Source organism: Cataglyphis hispanica, chromosome 1, assembly GCF_021464435.1.
Source record: "Cataglyphis hispanica isolate Lineage 1 chromosome 1, ULB_Chis1_1.0, whole genome shotgun sequence".
Lineage (NCBI taxonomy): Eukaryota > Metazoa > Arthropoda > Insecta > Hymenoptera > Formicidae > Cataglyphis > Cataglyphis hispanica.
In genome coordinates, this window is record NC_065954.1 from 2,063,477 (window position 1) to 2,078,449 (window position 14,973).

Here is a 14,973-nt window from a genome sequence, read left to right on the forward strand (position 1 = left end):
CTTTCTCTTCCCCGAGAAAAATGGATGGGAGATTTCGTTATCCATTTATAGTCTGCGCGACGCTTTAATTCATCGAGGCTCTCGTCGACTTTTGATCGTCCCTAACTCAATAACCATCGATGTCTCGACTTTGTAACAAGCGTCATTCTTCTTAGTCACGACTCTCTATCATCTAGGTTTGAAAGGTCGCTCGTGCGCGATAGGTAGGTAAGTAGGTAGGTACAGGACACCCCGTACACCCGTTTACCCACATACGTATCTCACCCCCTTTCCTCTTTCCGCAGAGTATTACGTACGTATATACAGCGACTATGTGGCTGGGAATATAGGTGGTAGGTAATATTCGACGATGCCGAAAGCACGTTCGAGCGATCGATCTCTCTCGCCTCTGTCCCGTCCCCGACGCTCCTTTACCTTCTCCGCCTCCTCTTCCTCCTCGCGGATGCCGGTTGCATTCGGGGTTGCAGACTTTGGCGTCGCCACCGAGAGAGGAGCGCACCGGAGAGGAGAGAAGTACGTAGAGTCGGAGAGCTCGAGCGAACGAACGAGGGTGGATGGAAGACGGAAAGTGCGGGACGCCGGGACGAGGGTCGGGGGGGAGGGTGGATACCCTACTAGGTATCTCAACTTACGATTGCCCCGGGGGCGTGCACAGAAGTGCAAAGCAATCGTCTCCCGGCCTCGACCCGCCGTCTCGAGCTCTGCGGGCTCTCTTCTCTACACCCCCTCCGGAAAGGGGTAACGTATCGAGATACACGCGAGAGCACCGAGGGGTTGGATATCTCTCGACGGTCCGTTGTTGCTGCCTGGTTTCGGGCTCGATTTACAGCACGAGAACGCACGACTTACGGAATTCCCGTGGAAGTCCGTTGTGGCTCTCTCTCCCTTCCTTCTGCTTCTCTCTCCTTTGCTCCCGCTCTCGTTTATGTATACGTCTGTTTACCTCCCAGCCGATCCCCAACGATCTTCTTCTCTTACAAGGGGAAACAGATCAGCCGGCGTCGCGGATTTACGGCGCGCGGAATTCGGACGACGCTCGTTCGTCTTGGCGCGTTACTTCCGGTAACTCGGCGAATTCTCCCTCTCTCTTTCCCTCTCGCTTTCCGCGGAGTCTCGAGCGTGCCGATATTTTTCTTGAAAGCAGACTAAAAGTGCGAGACGAAGAGAGAGGATATCGCGACTCACGGATATCCGAGAAGACGCGCACGTCTCTGGGAAAAGGGGCGGCACTCCTATTATTTTGCGGTTCCGCGCCTCCTTCACTGACGTGAAATATACAGCCTATGGAAACTTAGTTTCCCGCCTGCGAATTCCCGAGCTGTCGGCATCGGAATTTCTCGTCGCGTTATTTTGCGATTTTACACTCGAATTATAAGCAGATACGCGGCGGCGCCTACGAGTTCGCCCCATGTCTGCTGGAATTTTTGAGTCGTTCACGTCGACGTTGTTTTTCGTTTATTTTGCGGCTTCGTATGGTATATGAATTTCACGTACTTTTACCATTCCTCTTGCTTACAGACTTGATTTGAAATTTCTTCACTCAAGCGTTAACACGAAAATATCAATGTTAATACTCTACTAGTTTTTCTTAATGCAATTTCAAAATATAACATGTATCTTTTTCAATCGATATAATAACAATATTTAATATATTTAGCTTTTTAAAGTCATAGTATCAGAAAATCATCATTAATTAAAATCTAATGAAATTTTTCAATTTATATCGACATTCTTTCTATATTTAACGAATAAATATAATATCAGCATTTTTTTTCTCTGTTATACAATTTTACGTGCAATGTTAATATTTGCATATCTGTGAAAAGAAAAAAAACAGAGTCGTCAAGAAAGTAATATATCTATTAATAATTATTATAAATTTTCTTTCTGTTTAAGACTATACAAAGAGAATTTTCTTTTAAAATTATGAGAAATATCAAGATGTAATATCAAGAAAGGTATGGAACACGTTTGCACCGCGGGTTTATCAAGTGAAGTTAAATAGCACGTTAAGAAATATGTGCGCTATAAGGCCGCGGTTGGAAATTCTTTAATGATCCGCGATGGAGTCGGTGTTGGTGTGGTAACCGGAAACGTACGGGCTTACGAGAAGATGTTGTTGGGCGCAAGAAGGGGGGGGGGGGCGGTGCATAGAGCGAGATTCTGTGACAAACGACGCGACTATACGTTATCTCGGAGAGACCGAGATACATGTCTCGGGGAGGAAGTTTCCCCTGTAGTTTCGCGCTCGAATTACAACGGGAGCGCGCATTCGGCGACGCTTTCTCCGCAATTCGAGCGCGTTTTCTTTCGCGCTCTGTTATTCCCGCCATGCCCCTATTCACGTGCCCCCTATCATTTACGCGGTTCTCGACGATATCGCGCTCGGAATTGAAAAAGAGAAAATAAACGTATTATATATATATATATATATATATATATATATATATATATATATATATAACCGACGGTAATATGTCAATCCATTTCAAGTTGTACGTGCGGTATGAAAGTTCCGGGCTACGTTTCGCAGAACCATTTTTGATTATTCTCAGTACGTCGAGAGGTTGAAGAAACACGACGCAGGTTTGAAAAAAAAAAAAAATTGGCCAACTACTGAAATATGATAGACTTGCATTAGAAGGAACTTTAGCAGTATTTTTCGAGAGACGGCGACGCATCCAGGAAGATGTATGAGCTCAATTAAGACCGGAGATATACATCATAAAGTTTCGTCCGACTAACGTTGACGCGTGCAGTATGTATGCAAAAATCTGTTGGCAATCTCGAAAAAAGACTGCGTTGCCGTACATGCGTCTTTTGAAATGAAAAAATGAGAGAGATAAATTCAATTCCTTTCATGTTTTTTGCGCGAATTAAAGGCTTCACTTGCATATTTCAAGAGGAAAAGTTGCGTTTCAAATGAAACAGACAAGAATATTTCTCGCTGTATAATTATCTATATATTAATTTAATAATGTGACGAAAAAATCAAAGTTAATACATTTTAATTGTCAGTCATTAGTAATCGAAAACTAGAATTTGAAAATGTTATAAAGTACGTTGCTAAATTTAGACTTTAGCAGTTTTAAAATCTTAATATCCTGCCCTGTTTCGGTAGTCAACATTATTAGCAGCGAGTTAAGTCGCTTTGGTATTAGTGCGTGAACACGTCGTGCCTGACAGAATAGTCGCATCGATTTTCGTACAGGTCGCGTGTCTATGTATCTGTATGTGGAAGCGGATTATCTCCCGATGCGCCGATTCGTCGATCAGAACAGAGTTCTCCCCCGAAATTCATGGAGAGATCGGTATTGAGCGATCGGAGCTGAAGCGGCGGCGTGTCAGTCACCTTGGGATTCCTCAAAAATCGCCAGTTGGCGGTGAGTTTGCGGCGAGATCGCGCTCTATACTCGGAATACTTCGGATAGAATCCGAGAGAGAACATTCTCGACGTCCACAACCGTCAGCAACTGTCGAATTAATCCCGTCGTGTATGTACGCGCACACGCCTCTCACGGAGATACGTCACTTCCGGCGTCCGTTCGAGGAAGTCGCGGTCGGCCGCAGATCCGCGATCCCGTTCTCGCAAATACCGTTTTTCGCGGATGGTGTCAGTTTTGCCGGTTTCTTCGTCAAACTATTCCGAAATTCCCGCTAGCAGCTCGGAAACGACTTACGTCGATTTGACGGAATGCGCGCGAATCACTCTGTGTCCGTCGTTCTATTACCGCGCCCGTGTGCTCACTTCCTGATTTCTTTAGCCCGAAAATTCCTCGGCTGGCGCAAAGAATTTTGGTTGGCGGAAATTCCATCGACTCCTCGATATCGTTCACGCTATGTTCAGAATAAATGTTTTCGAGTAACGCGTTGTCGTTATGACATTTTGTGGAATAAAAGAAACTTGGCTATCGTGAATTTATTTATTTGCCGCAATATCCGACTGTTCATTATTCGCGAAATTGATAATAACTGGCAAATATATATACTTGCTTCGCGAGCTGAAAACAATTAGCTCGATATAGGAGAATTGAATATATAATTTTGAATGCATCTCAACTTTTGATCGTACGATGATTAAATTCCTCATTTGGATTATTGTTCGGTCTTTCGATGACGTGTTTAATTTTCGCAGTTTAATGAAGAATGAAGGTGATGAATGATGCATGCACCACGCGAAAAGCCGTAATCGCGTCTCTTGGTTTTCGAGATATAATGCGCCGTCGGAACAAATACGCAATGTATTTCGGGGCTATACGTTCTATCTCGCTAATATGTAAATATATTATATGGATCTGTACAGAGTGTGTCAGCCACTTTTAAAATCCGTCGTGTCGCCGAACGCGATGTGTCACGCTCGAAATATTGCTCTCTCGAAAATGTCGCAATGCATTTTATGTGATGTTTACTTATTTAAGTCTACGAACGGAGCATAGTCGCGATATATTGAACGCTTGCACTTCCTGTGGCGACTTAATAATACACTAGGGCGATTAAATAATACATTGTGGCTACGTCTTACATTGTTGGTCGTCAATACGATATCAAAGATGTAATAATTAGAAAATATTATAATAACGAGAGATGAGAATCGATTAGTGAAAATTAGGTTTTAATCGATACATTTTACAAGTTTTGTGCTTGGGTAATCGAAGCATTAATTATGCTGTATGAATATCATAAAATCATAAATATATTGAAACATTAAATTTAAAGAATAACATAAAATGATATTACAAATATTTTAAATATCAAAATTGTTATTCTCCATACAATTCTGAATACTACACAATATAATTGTGGAAGAATTATTAATTTATATATAGGTCGATTTTCATAGTCGTAAATAATTTTCAGTTTTTGAAGGCGTAATTAATTACAGATTTCTACTCATAGATTGTTATTAAACTATTTGGATTAATATTTTATGGTATTTTCTTTTGTGAATTCATGTTTGGAAAAAACCATTTCAAAATCTATAGATAATCTGTAAATGATTTATTTATATTTTACAATCGGATAATTTTTAATTATTATATATAAAAAACTTTCTCTTTTCCTTTCTCTTTTATATATTGTGTGTATATTATTGAATTTTTTATATTTAATAGTAACGAAAAAATTATTATTAAAAATAGGAAAAATAAAATTTAAACTATTTAAAATTATTTTAATGGAATACACGAATAAAAATATTGCTTATGGTTTAGTAGTTGTGAAGTTATAAGAGAGATCGTAAAAATTATCATATTACTCTTGTTAATATTAATATTATCGATATTAGATATGTAATTAGTATTACATTGTTGATGTTAAATATAATTAATATTATAATGAAATATTAATATTAGACTAATTGATAGACGAATAATCAAAAATTTACGAAACTACGATTTGACAAATAACGATCGATTACTAATTATAGATGCATTTAAAGTTGTACGTCTGTGGTTTTTTTAAATTAATAAAATAATTCTAATATTGAATTGTATGATCTATGGCACTTGGCGTACAAATTTTCTGACTTTGGAGGCAAAAATGTAGAATTTCGGTTTTTCGGTCGTAGCTCGTTCTTTAAGCTCAACCGCGAGTTATATGTTGCGAACGATTATTGTCGAGAACAAACATTTATGAAAGCTTAGGTATTGAATCTATCGATAGTCTATGGCGATCAATCTATAAACTAATGGCGAATTTTGTTATTGCAGAAAAGCTGCCGGCAAAGCTACGAGCTGCAGCATCGTCAACGCAGCACCGAGCTCTCGCTTTCATCGACACGGGTGAGTCTTCATTTTTACACTTTTTCTCTATCATTTTCTTTCTGCCTTTTTCTCTCCCTTATTATATTATGCATTTTCCACAACAAAATTAAAAAATTATATGCGATATTTTATCATGCGTCTAACAATATTTCTTATTTGAATGAATCTTTATCGGATATTTAATATCTGATACTTGATTTAATACGCTTAATATATCTCTTCTTTCTCGACTATACATCGCTTCGTTCGACTTAAAGTCGATTTTTTATGTTAATAAAAATCTTTTAAGACATAATATTTTTTTTCCAAGTTAAACATCTTGGTAATTGAGAGCCTGAAATTACGTTTTTGTCAAAGTAAAGTTCATTCGAAATTAAATGTAAATTTCTCTTATCTATATGCACATTTGTATAAGAAAAATTTTTCAATTCTCCTGTTAACATTATTTAATTTTTATTTACTTTTAATTCAAAATTCTTCCGGCATTGAAGCAAGCGGCTTCTCTATTCTTTTATTGTTTAGTTTTTCCTACCGTTTACTTGAGACTGCAATATTAAGATACGTTATATTTATTTACATACATTTCTTTAAAAAAAAAACTTTGTCCCGAGAATATAATGAACGCTTTTCTCAATCCCCTCGTCTCCTTATTCTTATTTAAATACCGTCACCGTTCGTAAGAAAGTTTTGGCGCGCCGCCGTACCCATTACGCCGTTGTATCGATATCACGCTCGTAACGGCGAGGGGTCGAGTTGGTTGACCCCGCATAAAGTGTGGGGCTTGTGGGTCGTGTGCCGGGTATCTTGAAAATCTCGTGGGTCAGGGCGTGGTGTGCCGACGACGACGACGACGGCGGCGGGGTCTGCAATCAGGCTGGTGGTGTGTCTCATTCTCGGTGGTAGTGCGTTCAACGAGGAACCCTCGTCCCGCCCCGCCGCATCTCTCTCTCTCTCTCTCTCTCTCTCTCTCTCTCTCTTTCTCTTTCCTCGCGCACGCACACACACCGTTGCGTATCTACGCGTTGCACGCAACACAAGCTCGAAAACCTATACAGCCGCACCCGAGTCGACCGCCCGTTCTGAATAGCGGTAAATAATACCCGTAACAATAGAGCTACCGTTCTCTAACATGGCTTGTCCGGCGCTCCTGTTTATATATGTGCGCTGCATGCTTGTATTCAGTGTGCGCGCGTGACTCTCGTTGTTGGTGCGTGCGTGCGTGCGTGCGTAAGACCCTTTGCGTCAGTCTCTCGTCGAAAGATCTGACCGGCGTCCTTTGCGCCAAAAGCCCCGAAGACACGAATCAGTCAATCCCCATCTGCTTTCGATTCCTCTCAGCTTCTCTCTGTCTTTCTCTCTTTTCCTTTCCTTCTGTGCGTGTTCCCCTTACGCCCTACGTCCGCAGAATTTCGATGATCTTCTCGTAAAAACAGATTTATCGCGCCTCTTGCCGAGTTTCCTGGTCTCTCTTGATACTTTTTGGTTCCCCTATAGTATTGATCAGTATCACAAAATGCATCATGGTTAGCTTGAATCGTTGTATCGTTTTTTTTGTTATGTTACGCTATTTTTTTCTATTTTCTTTTTACTCTCGTATGAACGTTGCGAGTTTACCAAGTATACATTCAATATTTTATAAAGACGCTTTGCGGATTATTTGCACGATTTATTCACGATGCGAAAGTAGAAATAAGAGCAACGGTATACAAAGATTTGTTTCTGTTCAATTTAATTCGTGAATCGAAACTTTGTTCACGCAACAATGATAATTGCAATAACGACGTGGACAAAAGCGAGCTACGGCAGCCCATTTGAATTTTTCGTCGCCTGAACATTTCGCGTTATCTCCTTTTCGCTTTTGTTTAGGGTCGCTTCTTATCGTCGTCCTGGGTGACGAAAGTTATCGTTCGATCGCGCGGTGAGGCGTCATCAAGAAATAAATGGCCGAGAAGCGAGGAGGTTAAGCTGCTTTTTCGCCGCTTAACCGCGCTCCTTCGTTATCCGAGTCTTGGCAAGACTCCCGAGACATTAAAGAGAAGCAACGTTCGGAGACAAGTCGGGGGTTAAGCCCTGAGCTTATGGTTACGGTTAATAGTGGCGATTAACCCTTTACGAAGCCAATCTTTAAGCGCGGGTAAAAAATCACGCGAGATTAGCGAGGAATATTGGAAACTCTTCGAAAAAGACGATACGATGTTGGCTTAACGGAGAAGATATCGTTTTATTAAAAAGATCGATAAGTGGAAACTTTTTACGAAAATATTACGAGCATCCGTTATATTAAATCCTTTTGCTCTATTAGGTTTGCATAAAGTACATATATCGTGAGACATAATTTATACGCTATATTAAATTTTGTGCAGTTTAATTTTCAATTATATGTATTATGTTTATTAGCTATATTTCAAACTGTTTCTAATAATGACGTAAAATATTATAACGCAATATATCTCTTTCATGTCGTCCCAAAGATATTTCGAAATATCTAACTAACTCGCATAATTGGAAAAGCTTAATTTTATAATTTTGTTAGATATAATTTCATTAAATACGAGATAGAGTGAGATATGCAATTTTATTTGTATGTGAATACGATGAAAATTGTCCTTTAAGAGCAAGGCAGATACGTTGCTGCTTTACGGAATAAAAATTAATATTATATTATCTTTCGCGAAACTACATTATATATATATATATATATATATATATATATATATATATATATATATCGCAAAAATTCTTCTCGATTATATTTCTCTCGTGAAGATAAAACTATGATAAACTTCCTTATTAGTTTCACCTCGGGCCATTCATCTTGAAGCAAGCCGCGTTACCCCGTCGACCCAAATACATTCGATCCTTCGTTATCGCCTGAGGATCTCGAGTCTCAGTCAGCAGAAACCACCTAATCCCCCGGAAAGCCCTCGTGAAAAAGCATCGATCTCCAATTCATTCCATCCCGTCCGTGCGCGATCGGGCAGCGGAGCGGAAAGCTCGCCGCAACCGGAAGTGTCGGGACGTTCTCGATCGAGAGAGAGAGAGAGAGAGAGAGAGAGAGAAAGAGGCTCCTTTTTTAGAACGAGAATAATGACTCGAATTACGGTCATTTTCTGTGCGACCGCACAGGTGTCCGATTGTGCGCGCGAACGCTCACACATACACACACACACACACACTCTGCATTGTGGTGGCTAGCCACCGTCGCCGCCACCACCATCGCCGCCGTACACGTGTCACCTGCACTTCCACTGCACGTCAGTAGCCGGCATTGCGTGGATATAGTAAAACTCACCCCGTGAGGTGCACGACCGCGTTAAACGCGCAGCGGTGCATTTGAAAAGTCGGATTTAAAATTGGCTCGAGTGCCGAGAAGCGAACGATTCGAGCGCTAAATACTCGAAAATTAAATTAAATACACATTTTAATATATATATATTAATATATATACCGCACAGAGATAGCCCGCCCAGGAGCATATTCTGAACGCACTCTGCAATTAATTGATCGGAAAATGTTGAATTATATTTGAGTAATGTTAAATGTAAAAAAAAATATTCTGGTCAATTAATTGTAGAATGATACTTATGTAGTTGTAAAAAAAAAAAATTATATATGTATAAAGAATTGTGTCTGTTCGACTTATCGTTAGCATGCTTTCCTCAAATCCAATCACTCGATTTGCGACAATGTGACATATTGTGATTACATTTTTGAATCGAGTTGCTAGTAACATTTATTTAGACTGTCGTTTTATGCGGTGATAAATCAACTTGAGTCAGGTTATCGACTCTCGTCTGAAATTCTACACTCATTTCCTTCCGTTATGGCATTTTCCGATAGCGTTGTGTCCCACGTTATATTCCTTCCGTCTTTTCTGTCATAACCTTGCCCCCCTCGACCCTTGTTATCTCGACTTTAGATAGCTCGGCGCTCCAGGATCGGTATTTAATTGAACTCCTCGGTTTCCCCATTACGTGAAAAGCCTGCTCTTCCAGCTGGGCGCCGGGTCCGGAATATCGAGGTTGTCCCGTATATCACTGCCGGAAAAATTGCCATTGACATCCGGTCGCAACCAGCTACTGACCGAGTTCTCTCTCAGGCGAGAAACGCGACGCTCGTTCAAGGCGACGTCATCGGAAAGAAGCAAGACATTCAGTGCATCGACAGGGCTTATCAATATATAGGGTGTTGTAGAATTGCCGATTTTAATTCAGTTATAAACTTTTTTAACCAATTTTAAATTTATTTTTTCTTAAACTACAATTTGTGGATATTTGATTATTAATAAAAAAATTTGTATTTTTTTAATAATAAATTTTAATCAAATTTTTTTACTGTTTGAGCGCGATGCCTATACTTAATTTCAATAATTTTGTATGTTATTTGGCTGATTATTAAAATTAATCAAATTTTGCGACATTTTTTCAAAAATAAGGAAGCTACGTATTTTAATATTAGCAAATAATAGAGGTTTTGAACATTTTCAACGCCGCGCGTTTATATACGTTCAATAGCGGCTTAAAGTAGAAACTGAAATTTGTATTATTTAAATAATGTGCAATCTAGAAGCTTACATTGTGATAAAGCCAATTATTTTTAATCATTTTTAACTCACAAATTTTTGTTATATTGGAACATTTTTATCAAAGAAAAATCGATGTCAAATTTAACAGCAAATTCAGGATTTAGGACATTAAATGCATCAGCCGGCGAGCAAAGATGTTTAATGGCATGATGAATAGAGCCCGAAAGATGAAATAGACGGAACGAGCTAGAATATCTCTTGAAAAATTGATCGCCACGCAAAGGCGCGTTTATACAGAGACCAAAGTAAATCGCATTTAATTATTTCTTAGTTGCGCCGCAGCGGTAAAGGCGGATCCGACTGCGCGCGTGCTCGACAGTTTGGTTGGCTGAATGCACACAGCGACGATTATATTCGCCTCGAAAAACAGAAGGAAGGATTAGCGCCTCTCGTCTCTCTCTCTCTCTTTCTCTTCTCTTTCTCTCCTTTTACATTAAAATTCTCAACTTTAGAAACACGCTAATTTTAATAGCTGCATTATTCAAACCATTAAAGTGTTACATAAGCCGGCACGATGTACTTTTTTCGCTTGCCACGTTTATTTTTTTCGCAGTGGGCATTCTCTTGCGTTAACTCTACGTTTCTCGGATCGAAGTAAAAGTCAGCGCGATTTTAAGTGGTCACTATCCATTTTTTTTCTTAATCGAACATAATAAAGAACGCGTGACGCATAGTAAGTCCGCTTATGTCAAGAGTGACGATTTCTCGTTGCTTACAGGGTGGGCCCAAACAAGGAAGCATTTCTCGACCCATTAAATTCCCTGTAAATATAATCTCAAAGTCTTGTCGGAACATTTGGGCTCACCCTGTACAGTTATGGATTCGCGCGAGAGCGCGTAACCCACAAAGATATCGGTCGGATCGTTTCCGACATTCGATCACGATCGTCGTCGTCGTCGCCGCCGACCGACATTTCTCGCTGACCGATCCGTCCTTAAGCCGATGCGAAAAAGCTTACGAGAACCCATATCGCGTACTCTAGCCGGGACGCGCGAATTACGATCGATCGATCGACGCGTAAAAGCGATTATCGAAAGTTCGCTGACGTGTTTTTCCAGTCTTTGATTTCGAGGCACGTCGACTCGCCGGGCTGGATATGTACACGAGATCCGGCCGGTCGTGCAATGGCCGCCGGTAATACAACGGATACGTGTAAAAGGAAGTGGAAAAATAAAGTGGATACGCTATCTCGTTAACCTTTAAGCACTTCGTGAGCCCCTCACGGAACGTTACATGCTCGGTTCTCGATTCTACACACCGGATTTGTTTAATCGTGACAAACTGATTACACGCAATGCTTCGTTTTATTGACGCGAGTCGTATATAAAATAAATTGAAATTCTAAAAAAGTATTTCGAAATTTTTCAGACAAATAAATATCCGCTTTTGCATTAATTTCCTGAAAGAAAAACAATATCGATACGAAATTGACGTGTTTTTCATAATAAATGCTTTTTTCTTCAATCTCTTAAGGCTTTTCAAAATTATTTATTAAATCATTATGTTATTTAAAATTGTTATTTAGTACCCGAGAGAGGGATTTGATATGGAACAAGGATGGTAAATTTAATCGCGTACGTTCCACATTTTGACATACATTTCCCTTTATTTTCAAGCGATATTCATTGTTCCAAAGCTCTGAAATATACTAATTTAGGTAGCAGGGAGAGTTATATTATCGGATATAATGACCAGCTTCTCGCTTGATATACCCGTGCGGATAGATAAATGTCCAATGCTCGCGTGTTATATTTGTAGGCAAATATGAATTTACATCGCGCGCGCGCGCCACACAATGACACTTTAATCGCGTTTGTTTTGTCGCGGCTGTTTCACCGCGAACGAGCGAATTAACGAACGAGCTTGGTGGAACGAACTGGTCGACCGGCTGTCTAATTTTTTTTTTTCCTCCCCCTCGATCCGGAGCACCGGCCACCGACGGACCGGTGACACGAAAAAGGTCGATCGCCGACAGCGTCAATCACAGTCAATGGACATAAAAGGGATTACCGAAACTTCACTAATGTGATTCCCTTCCGTTGCCATTCAGTCACCCCGATATGCACGTTACTTGCAGTACGGTCGCGCATGTCAGTGACAGAGCCGAGACAACAAGAAGGCAGAGAGTCGATAAGGTGTTCTCCTCTGTCGACCGCGATATTTTCTATTGTCCATAAAGATTCATATATATGAGTCTATTGTCGTATTTCGAAAGCTCGAGATATCGAGCTTCCAATTGCGATTGCTGTTAACTGAACCATCGCGATCATTAAACGGACCGTTATTTATTTCAATGACTTTCCCGTTCACTTTTTTTCCTCGATATAAATTCTTTCTATAGATCGTCGTTATTATTTTTCGCCCGACGTGCAACCAATCGAGTCATTTCGCTAAATTAATTCCAATGAATCAGATTTTTGTATGTATATTGGCTATTCTATACAAAACTGCATGTTATATTTGTCCTCTCATTCAAAAAAAAAAAAAAAGAAAAACAAAAGGCAAATATATAAAAACAATGTTGATTTTTAATACTAAGGAATATTGATAGTTTTTGAATTATGTGCAATTAATGAAGGATTATAATTTACTTTGTACATTCTTATTAATAATATTCAAAAAAGTTGCATATATCTCACAATACAAGAATAATAAAATTTCTATTTATGAGCGAATTGGAAAGGATGTAAATAAACACAATTTTTTGTTAGCCTATACTACGTCCGTTAGTCTATATTCTAAAATTGATGTCGTGAATTTATCTCTTTGGCGACATGAAAGACCACGGTTTGCCGTCAATCACGAAGAGTAGACAAAAATTGCGATTGTTGAAATCTCGTTAATGTGATTTTTGCGAACGACGCTCTTTTTCGCACGGACGTCAGTCGTGCTTGAATTACGCGTCATGCGACGGCTGAATTGTATACCAAAAATATACAAATTGTATACAAAAGATCACATTGCAAACGGATAGAGACGAACGGAGAAGTGAGAGAGGAAATCAGAAAAGAAAGCGAGAATCACGTGGAATCGTTAAAAGCGCGCCTCTTACGCATCAAGTACGAATGAATATAGAAAAGTATGTTTTGCAGCTGCAAAATAGAAAAATCGATACGATATTTGTCATAAATGTATGCACAACTAATATAATCTTAATTATATCACTCGCTAACACATGTATTCGTAACAAAATGAAACATTTTCCTATAAAATGATTCATTTTCTGAAATGAAATATGTATAACATTATACATCTCTATGTTTTATAATCAAACATTTTTTTTTTTATATAATTCTATATGCAATACGGCAGAGAAATAATTTCCAAATAATCACGAAGCCTCAATTTAGAACGATCACAGGTGGAATGTGCGCCCGGAATATATCGAACGTTATATATATATATGACAATTTTGAAACATTATTCGACCATAGTTAAAATACGTCAAATCTCATTTGACGTCGGAAACTCTATTAAAAAATGCACATCGATCGAGGCGTTCTTGTAATTCTTTCGGTTATAAACGATACGACGGACAAGGCATTCGACCGGTATTATGTCCACAGAATGACGCGATCGCGCTCCCAGATTTTTCCTCCGGGAGAGCGGATCCCCGCGGTGATACGACACGGCATGAAAGCGGATTCCGTCGACGCCGTCAATCACGGCGCGCCGGATATAAAAGCGATTACCGAAACATCGCTAATGTGATTTTCCTGGCGAGCGGTTGTGAGGCCCTCGCGTATCGGCGACAGCGTGTATTGACTTTTGCTCGGTTCCTCCTGAATGAAAGATGGCGCCGTGCGACCGGTCGATACGCCTAGCAGAATTGCCTCTGCAAAATCGCCATCGCGACGATGGCGCATATTGCAAAATAGGATCAGCTAAAAATTAATTATGCAATCTGAAAATCGATTTACGAGATTAGAAAGGATTCGACGATTCGAAATCAAACTAACATTTTTGCGATAAAACACGTAAATTATCGTGCAACACCGATTGTTTGCACTTCCTTGTTTTATTATTAATCTCGTGATATATCTGATATGATCGTATATAGTAAAGTAACTTTTACACGATTTATGTATAAATAGAATTTACTTATGAACTTTTACTTTATTTTTATTACAGTGGATTCAAAACAAAATGAAAATCATGAAAGCGTCAAATAAAGACGCTTAGCGATGTGTTCGTTTATTTCTCTGGATATCCTAAGATAGTTCAAATATCGTCTCTCGATGGGGATGAAATGCAAAGGGCGGAAGAAAATACGTCCTTTGGCCACGGACGGGTGTTCGGCGCCTTTATCGAAAGTTCGCAGGCAGCGTCGATCTGCATCGATGGTCTAAGCACACTCTCTCTCTCGTCAGTCTCTCTATCTTGTTTCCTCTCTTCCTCCTTTTCCCGATGGGAGTTTGCCGGGTTATTTACCTGAATAAACCGCTCGATAGAAAGAGTACACACGATCCCTCGTCGGCGTCGTAGCGCGACGTGCATTAATAATTTCGCGGATACTTCGCGTATAAATCGCGCGCGTGCCTTCCCCCGCAACTTACTTCGTCATTCTGGCGGAAACGCGACATGAATTTGTTATGATGCGAGTTGACCGCGGCGCGACTATACCGT

General features: G+C 39.8%; 1 protein-coding gene across 1 annotated transcript in view; it reads left to right on the forward strand.

Moving 5' to 3' along the window:
• The window catches only part of LOC126854035 (insulin-like growth factor-binding protein complex acid labile subunit), a 189,208-nt gene that overhangs the window by 55,112 nt on the left and 119,123 nt on the right, over positions 1-14,973 (forward strand). Inside the window, exon 2 of the mRNA XM_050600787.1 lies at positions 5,709-5,780. Within this exon, the coding sequence (XP_050456744.1) occupies positions 5,709-5,780 (72 nt within the window). The remainder of the gene's footprint in view (positions 1-5,708; positions 5,781-14,973) is intronic.